General features: G+C 41.7%; 2 protein-coding genes across 2 annotated transcripts; both read right to left on the bottom strand.

Annotated features, from left to right (window-relative positions):
- Positions 1 to 5,709: 5,709 nt before the first annotated feature.
- Positions 5,710 to 6,855, bottom strand: LOC131289355 (hatching enzyme 1.2-like). Its single transcript, XM_058318591.1, has 4 exons — positions 6,735 to 6,855; positions 6,485 to 6,664; positions 6,104 to 6,421; positions 5,710 to 6,047 (listed from the first exon to the last, which is right to left on the bottom strand). The coding sequence occupies exons 1-4, from the start codon at positions 6,853 to 6,855 to the stop codon at positions 5,710 to 5,712; spliced, it is 957 nt and encodes a 318-aa protein (XP_058174574.1).
- A 94-nt stretch (positions 6,856 to 6,949) lies between these two features.
- Positions 6,950 to 7,876, bottom strand: LOC131289348 (high choriolytic enzyme 1-like). The gene is made up of 4 exons (XM_058318584.1): positions 7,825 to 7,876; positions 7,614 to 7,745; positions 7,387 to 7,550; positions 6,950 to 7,324 (listed from the first exon to the last, which is right to left on the bottom strand). Exons 1-4 carry the CDS (start codon positions 7,874 to 7,876, stop codon positions 6,950 to 6,952), a joined length of 723 nt encoding a protein of 240 aa, XP_058174567.1.
- Between the last annotated feature and the right edge of the window lie 1,569 nt (positions 7,877 to 9,445).

Here is a 9,445-nt window from a genome sequence, read left to right as displayed (position 1 = left end):
CCGAACGGACAATAAAAGGGAACCAAAAGGGATCCCTAAAATATTTACGTAACGCCAAGAAGGGCGCGTAAAAAGTAACGAAAAAGGGACGTATAAGGGTATCATTATGCCTTCCCCGGTTTTCGTAATCAACCCGCACGGCAATTGCCGTTTATGTCAGAAGGAAGATGGTGAGGATTCCGCAATGCTAAGTTGTGATCATTGTGATCATATGTTCCACTTAACTTGCGCAAGGAAGACTCGTAAGCCATCGGAAACTGAACCATGGCTATGTCCAAAATGCCATGCCACTCAATATTATACCTATAGACTCGAAGCTCGAATTGAAGAGCTACTAGATATTATTAAAAGAATTCATACAGTAGCAGTCAACGATGAGCAAGCGGAATCTTCAAAATCTCCTTGCGCCGACCAAAACCAAGCGGAAACCGCTTCAGTAAAAAGTTCTTCGGAAGCTCAAATTAAAGAGCCAGTGAAGACGAATTCTCATGCACCCTCATTGGACGATGAAGAAGTTGAAGATTCACTATTTGTACGAGGCTTGGTCAGTGCTCAAGAAAGAGCAGCAATGGGAACAATGCTAAAGAGACAAACTTTAGCGCAGTTACCCAAATTTAGTAACTTTAAAGAATTGCCAATTTTTGAAGGGACATACAATAAAAAAGCAAATGAGATTTTAAAGAACACTTTAGAATTCGTTGACGGGCATTATCAAGTTGGCCAATCGTGGAAACGAGATAATCATAAATTTCCCGACAGGCTCCTTTACAATATAAGTAGGTTTGAAAACCTTGAACACAAGATCCGCAAGGATCCTGAATTAATTAAATGCGCCATTTATACAGTGAAGGATAATGTTGAGAAGGGATGTTCAAGAAAATTATCCCCAGTAGAAGTCATAAAAGATTATAAAACATTGTTTTACCTTCCCATATTCATCGTAGTTAACAAAAACAAAACAGATGGTAAGAAAAAGAAAAACGAAAAGGGCCCTAAAATCAAAATGAAACAAATAGGGGTAAACAATAACACAAAAAACTCTGAGGTAGACGCGAAGGCGAAAAATACGACAAGGGTAATTGTCGATAGTGAAAGTGAAAAATTTGTCGCTCTTCACGCGGAATCTCATAAAAAAACCACCCTTGAATCAACGGGCAGAAAGAGGTCTAAATTAAAGTCAAGCATCAATCCATGTTCATGGAGAAATGGAGAAATGCAAGCTGACACGAAACACGCCAAGGCATCAAAACGCAAGGCGGACCCTTTAGAAATCGATTATGAACGCCACGGCAATAATCGAGGATCAAAGGTATTTTCATTAAATTAAAATCACTCGTAATTTGACATTGCCTTCCATGATTACGAAGGTATTAAGAATATCTTGCAAGGATTAATTGCCTACGATTGCAATGATATCAACATTAACAGCTACTCGTTGATGGGAGTAGCGGTTCGCATACAAAATAAAATTTGTGACTCGGGTTTCGGCACGAGAACATACAATAATTCTGATTCTGAAAATTACACATGATCCAAAGTAAATAAACTAATAGAATCTGCTTTCAAGAGATTTAATTCCAGGAACACACCTCTAGTGCAACTACAAGTAACTACATCGACCATGAAGTACAATTCCGAGCCGGTAACGGCAAAGGTAAGAGCTGAGACGCAGAGTGGTCAAGGCAACCAACATAAAGGAAAAGGAAGGTTGAAATGCAAGTATAAACAAGCTCAATCAGTCAGGATTGAGAAAACAGCACCGGCTTAACCGGTAAAATATCTGCCCGTGCTTAAAATTCTTGCCAAGAAGTTTAGAAAGGAATTTCAAACAAACTAAAAAAGATAAATAATTAAAAAAGGTAGTTCACTTATAGTAAAAATGCAGTAAAAATTATTCTAAATACTGCATACAATTAATCTTCGAAAATGATTAAATAGATAAAACATCGAAGAAAGATAGGAAGATCATACGATAAAAATATGCCAAATATAAAGGGCATTAGAAACAATTCTTGAAAGTAGTTTAAAGGGATTGATTGCTCACGATTGTACGAATAAGAAGTTCATCACATCGAGTTACTCACTGGACGACGAGGGCCGCACCAACAGCATGTGCTACCATCAGACATCCTGGACACGACGACGCTGAAGTCAACTGGCGACTTGCAGCAACATTCAACGGTCAGTCAACCTATGCGTCAGGTCTTGTACAACACGTGATTCAGAAGGAGCAAAAACTTGTATGCTGAGAAACATCATCTCAGCAAAAATTCGGTACCAGAAGGCTGCTCAATAGATGACGCAGCACGCTATCAGCGGAGAAATGTTCCATCGCAGTTATCGGTTAAGGACGTGGTGGCCACACGATACTTCAGCCGCGAGCCTCGAAGAACCTACACCCGTGAATGCGTTAAAATCACATCAACATTCGCGACTACCAGAAACAATAGATCGAGAAGAAGTTTCCATCGAGACATCTTCGAGAATCGTATGCAGCAGACGACGTGTCAAATTATGCAACGGCAGTGCCTTGACGACATTGGCATTGCATACTCAACAGGAGATGGATCATCCGCTATTTACATCCATCTCGCTGATTCCGACGACTATCCACATACTTCATTATGGATGCAACTTACCTACGAACCGATACAACGATGTAATCGTATCAAGTATGATGACTTAGATACGCTACCCACCAATCATCCGGTGAGCCGTACAACACATCCGGTTTCGTCGAAAGCATCCCTTGAAATCATGCATCCGCAAACTCGTTGCTTCAGCTAGCACAACGAAAGATTTACGTCGACGGCAGCAAAACAACTAGTCGAATTGATTATCGGCGTCCAAGATCGATAGAGGCATTAAAGTACAGTCATCTACGATCCTAGAACAATCAATCGACGTTAAATACATTCATCAGCATACGACTAAAAAACGCATCAAGCATCTGTATCGACAGGCGGAGGAGACAACGTCACGTCTCCTTCCGGCATCTTCGAACACAAGAGACGACGATTAGACCTGCCAGCAGCAATATGTAATTGCAAATATTCAACTACAACCGTGTATGAATCGACAGCTTCATCTCGGCAACAAACGGCGGGTACCAAAGAATCACGATCAACCAGCTCCATACGTGTAATTCATCAAAACCAATATTAAAATGACCTGACGCAGTAGCTTAAAGGTTGCAACGTAGCGACGTCTTTAGCAGAACGAAGACACCCAACTACACAGCATCGAAGCAGAAAATGTACGAATCAAAACGAGAATCAATCCCGAGACAAGTTACAACCAATACTAAAATTGAATCATTTAATATCATAAATTGAGGAATATTTAGAAACATCGTCCTATTTTTTGCGTAAAACTTGATGTACGCGTTTTACGAGGGGCGGTGTTACGAACGGACGATATGTTTCGTTCATTTTTTAGGATTTCGCTTAACCAAATTATGCAAGAAATTAAATTTGAAGGAATGTAGGTAGAATACCCCCTTTAAAGTGCGACGAGATCGCCAGGCGCAGAAAATCGCGCCGGAAACATATTTTTTATGTTTTACGATAGGGAACCTTCGGAAGAACTTGCGCGCTTAACTGAAATCTACAACGATAAAGATCGTATTTCCAACGCCCGTTAGTTTAGGACAGCGCGAAGGATACGAGAATAAGGATAACCGGCGATAGCCGATAACGCGGTACCAACGGGACCGCCCGTAAACTTCGCTAGGCTTAGATCCTTTATGTAAACTCTCGGTACGTTCGCGATCGTGATCCTAAATAAACACAATAATGAAAGGACACGACGCGTCGGTACCAAGAGGTTTAGGCGATGCGTGTGGTCGACTAACGAAATGAAACGAAGATAAGACCCACGCAACGATGCGTTCGAAAGCGAGATCAAACTAAGATCATAAACGTCGAAACTCGCAAGGATTCTAGAAAGACCTAAGTAAACAAGATAAAATCTAGGTCACGCTTTCCACGCGGAAAGAGCAGAATAGAAGATTGCGTAACGAGGATCGAACCGTACCAGGAAATCTCGCGTGTTAGAGCGAGATCCTCTATCTCGCTTACGTTCATTAGAAGATAAGGAGCGTTTTAGTATATAAGCGCTCAAAACTTTGAATAAATCAGTTATTTTCACCAGGACACCTACGAGTAAAGTACCCGAAATTCTTTACTCCAAGCACCGAAAATCCGAAATACCCCTAAACCCTTCCAAGCTTACGCTAGATTCTGCTCTGTTCAGCGGCACGTCACGCTGCAGACCGGCTTCTCGTAAGAACCTTCCTAAAAAACTTAGAGAAAATTCCGAAGGCTTCTCTCCGATGTCGGCACGTCACGGCTCGGACGGAACTTTGGAAAATTCGACAAGTTTCCTGCTTTCTGCGTGGTCCTCTCCGTTGTCGGCACGTCACGACTCGGACCGGTCATACTAAAGCACCCCAATTCCTCGTCCAAAAAGAGTTAGGATAACTCGCGGAACACCTCTCCGTTCAGCGGCACGTCACGCTGCGGACCGGGTTCTCGACTTGCCCTAACTTCAGATCTCCGTATCACACGTTGTTTGCACCGTTGTTGGCACGTCACAACACGGGCCGAACACGTTGATACGCGAAATCGACGGACCTCCAAATCCGGCGAAAATTCTCGCGTGAGAAACGACGACGCACTCGGTCGGGTTCACCTTCGCGCCCGCTCGGATAACCGCCTCGTTACAAGAGCCTTTCTTCAAAAGAACTCCAGGCTAAAGTTTATGATAACCGAGTCGCCGAGTACAATGCGAAGGAACAAATTGAAGCAATTGATGCATGAAGCGATGTCTAATTGGAAAAGTGAATTCCGAACGAAATGCAACAGTTTTTCGAATTGGAAAATATCTCAGCATCGGAATAAATTAAAAACTTTTAGTTGTTCATGCTCTCCACCATACCATTTTACATTATTAAGATCCAGATCCAAACGTCGTGTCCAAAATCACAGCTGCAAAGACGGACGGATGCATTTTCCTTGGAAGTTATGTCGACTTCACCCTCTTCACATCGCAAGCTTGACTGCCTCGGAAACATTAAACTCGAACGGAATATTTAAAATTCACCCGGGTGTGCCTAATTGGCCGGGATGGAATGATTTTCTGAAAATAAATAATTACCACACCCGACCCAAAGGTGCAAAAGTTATCTAACGAAGCTTCTCTGGTTGAATGATTCCTTTCGTAAAAGCTGCTCGGAGGATGAAAGTAAACGGTCTCTCGCCACATGCGTCCAGCTCGAGTGCAGAACGGTGGGGGTTTTCTGTAACCAACAGTTAATTGTTTTTCCCCCGAACTTTCGCCAGCGCTCGGGTTTGGAGTTTTTGGGACCTTCCTCCTAACAAAGTTTCGCATAGGTATTTTGCTGCAACTGACACCTTTGGGATGGCTTTTCTCTTCCTTTCATCAGCACAGTTCGGGAGCGTTAGTCAGCACGGAGAGATGTGTTTGAGAAACCCCCATTAGCACAAACCACACACCGAAACGATTTGACTTACGGCAAGAGAAAGATGTGTTTAGTAATTCTACCTTTTCAGCTATTTAGAGATCTGATAACTGATGATTTATTACAACTACTTATTTCCAAAAAACTGAATCTTTATCAAGCAAATGAAAAAAAGCCATAAGCTTAGAATTGATTTTTGGCAAATTTATTTTCAACCCTAGTACTACTTATCTTTTCCCAAACCCTCGCCGCAGTCGCACAACACGGAAACGATCTTTCATCCCTAAGGCCCTCGCCGGAATCCAACGCGAAGGAACAGGAAGTGGTTCACTGGGAACGGGTACCCCACAGTACATGATGTTGATGAGGAGTGCGTCATACCAGGTTAACGTTGCGCCCTGTCCGATTTCCCCGTCCCAACGCACCCGCGGGCGCATAGTGTCCAGCCCGGAATTTCGTACGGAAAATGCATCCCGTTTGTAGTGCATTATGCTACCGAGATCGTAAGGAACGTTGAAGGTTGTCGTATTGGCTGGATTAACCAAATCGAAGTTCATTTTGAGAGCTGTGGAAGAGGTCTTCATCAGTTGCAGACAAATGTACATTCAAAGGAACACTTACATTCGTCGTGGATCATGTTTTCGTAAAGTATCGTCACATACTGATCACGATCGAGTCGATTATGCTCGTGGTAGAAGCCAAGCGTGTGCATCAGCTCGTGTACCGGAGTGGTGAGGGAGTTCGCACAACCTGGCTGCAGATTCACGAAGGTACGTCCAACGCCCCTGCCAACGTCACTCCAACAACCAGCTTCGATATTATCGATCGAAACGTATGCCACCTCTTCCGGGTCCGCGAGGCGACGTCTTCGGAACTTGACACAGGTGTACCGTTCAAACTCTCGCATGGCCCCGTTGATGAAGCCCAGCTCCGACGAGTCTGCAGCGTAAGAACTACACGTAATAACGGTCCCATGTTACTGTATCTTTCCAGCACACTTACTGAAGGTTCCATCGATCGAGTAGATAACGGTTGCGTTTGGCCAACGATACGGTGCGTCAGGACTTCCCGCAAGGGCATTTGCGAATCTGGGCCTCGGCAGTCGCATATCACCACCGACCAGGTTTCCTAGCTCCCACGGTTCTACATCCGATGATGGATCATGGTTACGGACAAGGGAATCTGGCATAAGAACGTATCCTGATTAGATTCTTTCAGCTCTTCAAGTTCCCAATAGAACTAGCCACCATACCTACGGATGTGTCTATCAAGCGATACAACGAACTCCCAAAGAACGATAAATCGATGGGTATCAGGTCCGGCGATACCGCGGAGTTGCCGAATAGTAGGAACCACAACAACACGGCGTTCATTCCGCGACACAATGTTTCATCTGATAAGGAGAACTCTCAACCAAGCTGTACAGAAATTCTTTCCTTCAGAAGGAAAACAAAGACATCCCTTTGATCAAACGCAGTAGAGGAAGTGTATTGCGAGCACGTCATAGTCGGACAGATGTTCTCTCTGGCCTATTGCGTGGCCACTGAACGGGTGTCTCGGTGACATGGTGGGAAGACGGCCCGGATCGATGCTGTACATATCGGGCGTATAGTGTGTGATACTCTCGAAGTCGTATGGCAACGAAAATGCTAGTTCGTTCCATGGTTGAACCTTTTCATAATTGTACAAGGCCACCGGTTGCGGTAGAATGTTTTCGTAGTGAACGCAGAGATGCAGATCGCGGTCGGGTCTGGTGTGTTGGTGCAGAAACCCCAACACGTGCATCAGCTCGTGAAGGATCGTTCCCATGCGCATGGTGCAATTCAGTGCAAGATTCATGTACTAAAAGTTAGGGATAAAAATTGGTTCCACAAAGTTCCTTAAAAGTAGAAGCGTGAACTTACCGTTAAACCTTTTTCCTGTCGTCCTGTGTCAGCCCAGCAGCCTTGGCCTAATTTATTGGTGATAACCAGATATTGCTCCTCCGATGTTCTTTTGTGAAATTTTATGCAGGAAATATCCATCAGTGCTTCCATCGCCAAGTGAATATTTTTTAATTCCCGAGGTTCTGGAAACAAAAATAAAAAAAAATTAGAAGTTTCATTTGCACGAGACCTTGTAAGGTACTTACGAAAATCTCCCTGGAGTCTGTAAGCTACCGCCGTATTCGACCAAATGTAGTTTTTGGGAAGCACGTTTCTTATAACATTTCCATACCGTAACCGCTTCTTATAACACACATCATCAACATAATCAAGGTGTTCTGTCTTGCACAATAGCCAACATGAAATAAAATAAAATTAGAAATGAAACATTTATTGTTTTTTGCAACCCATCATTACCTAGCATGGGTGGAATAATTAAAGCCAACATGAAAAATAGCTTCGCAACCATTTTGGAAGTTTTTTTCAGTTATGTTAAGTTTGCCGTCTTTGGAAGGCAGTGTTAAATTGAATGCAAAACGGATTACTCACATTTAGTCACTTTCGAAGAACAGAAAACCCTGAAGAGTACAATAACGCCATTGCAAGTAAATGGAAAATGAAAAACGTGTATGTCATCCATTCATAAGCAGACACGCTGAAAACACTGAGGGCACATCTATCGGAGTGTAATGTTCATAGGTTTTTTTTCTGGTATTTTTTGTTTTCTTCAAATAAGTTTCCATACAAACAACCAGGTTTTTATTTGTATTTCCTCTCTTTTTTTCATGTTTCCGTTATGTTAGTGATGAACATATTTCTTGCAGTAGTGTGTTTCTTGTGTGGAGATCTTCAAAGGAGAGGACAACATGGGGTGGGAGAAAAGGGAACTGTTTTCTTTGTTTGGTGAAGAAACTACGAAGTGGCAACCATTTTTTGTTTGTTTCTATTCTTATTTAATGTTTTTCTTACACCGCGTCATTCATTTTAAAGTGTAGTTTTCATCTGTTGTGTATTTTTTTGTTTGTTACTTTCTCTTATGTGTTATTGTATCATTCCTTATCTTAAATCAAACTATCCATGCGGTGAAATAACAATATTTTTCCAATGTGTTTTTTTGTGTCCACCCTTTCCAGGTTGGATTATACCGTTTCTTTTTACAGCATGTTTGGTTCCAATTTTACAAACAAATATTAGCTTCCTTCGCTATCATTTAAGTGCTGCACTGCAGTTACTGATTGTTGTATGTGTTACTATGTCAATCAGAATCGGCAATTAAATGTTGGCAGTGTACTAAAACACAACGCAAAACCCACAAGTTGAATTGCAAGATGACTGGAACTAAATTGATCTCTTTACGCTATCTGTCGTTCGTTTTCCCTATGTGAAATATGAATCTTGTGTGTGTGTGTGTATGTAGTTTTTAAAGAGAATAATTTCTTAAATAGAAACTTAGCTCTAACGATTGTTTTTCAATGAGATTCCCATCCCATATGTTAGTCAACTGAAACAAGCTATGATACTATGAGGCCATCATCGTTCACTTCGTCTAACTAAGAAGCTTTCTAACTTCAAAATGGCATTTACTGTTTGCTGAATTTGTCAACTATTATCCAGAATATCAACTACCAGACGCCATGGATTTACATCGTTACACTCAGTTTAAGCTTTCTCTGAATCTGTGTTCTGCTAATCAGGTTGAAGTGTTTTCTGTCTATGATTCTGTTTATATGTTTAATGCGTACATGTATTTTGTTTCCTTCTTTGCGCTCTTATAGTTAGTCAAACGGTCTTTTAAAAATGATTTTCATTTGTTCATACATATTTATCATTTAATTGTTGCTTAAGTTATACCGTACAGTGTTTAGATTACATTGATATTATATTATACTTATTTATTTTATCTGTTAGTGATTAAATACTACGATATAGGGTCATTCTAGTATGTTTCTCTTTGTATCTTATTCCACTTGTTTCATGCGATTTCATGTTGTCATTTATAATCATTTTATTTTCATCATCTCTTCAAACACCATCCCCT

The sequence above is a fragment of the Anopheles ziemanni genome, chromosome 3 (assembly GCF_943734765.1).
Source record: "Anopheles ziemanni chromosome 3, idAnoZiCoDA_A2_x.2, whole genome shotgun sequence".
NCBI lineage: Eukaryota > Metazoa > Arthropoda > Insecta > Diptera > Culicidae > Anopheles > Anopheles ziemanni.
The sequence above is the reverse complement of the archived record's forward strand: the minus strand, read 5'-3'. Positions and strand labels throughout refer to the sequence as shown.

What these genes read in the sequence shown, in the direction of transcription:
- LOC131289355 (XM_058318591.1), bottom strand. Translation starts at nt 6,855, where the DNA reads ATGAACGCCGTGTTGTTGTGGTTCCTACTATTCGGCAACTCCGCGGTA. An exon ending in CTCGATCGATGGAACCTTCA is followed by an intron (nt 6,422 to 6,484) that starts GTAAGTGTGCTG and finishes CTTACGCTGCAG; the next exon opens with ACTCGTCGGAGCTGGGCTTC. An exon ending in AAACATGATCCACGACGAAT is followed by an intron (nt 6,048 to 6,103) that starts GTAAGTGTTCCT and finishes CCTCTTCCACAG; the next exon opens with CTCTCAAAATGAACTTCGAT.
- LOC131289348 (XM_058318584.1), bottom strand. Translation starts at nt 7,876, where the DNA reads ATGGTTGCGAAGCTATTTTTCATGTTGGCTTTAATTATTCCACCCATG. An exon ending in AATTATTCCACCCATGCTAG is followed by an intron (nt 7,746 to 7,824) that starts GTAATGATGGGT and finishes TGTGCAAGACAG; the next exon opens with AACACCTTGATTATGTTGAT. An exon ending in CAGACTCCAGGGAGATTTTC is followed by an intron (nt 7,551 to 7,613) that starts GTAAGTACCTTA and finishes TTTTGTTTCCAG; the next exon opens with AACCTCGGGAATTAAAAAAT.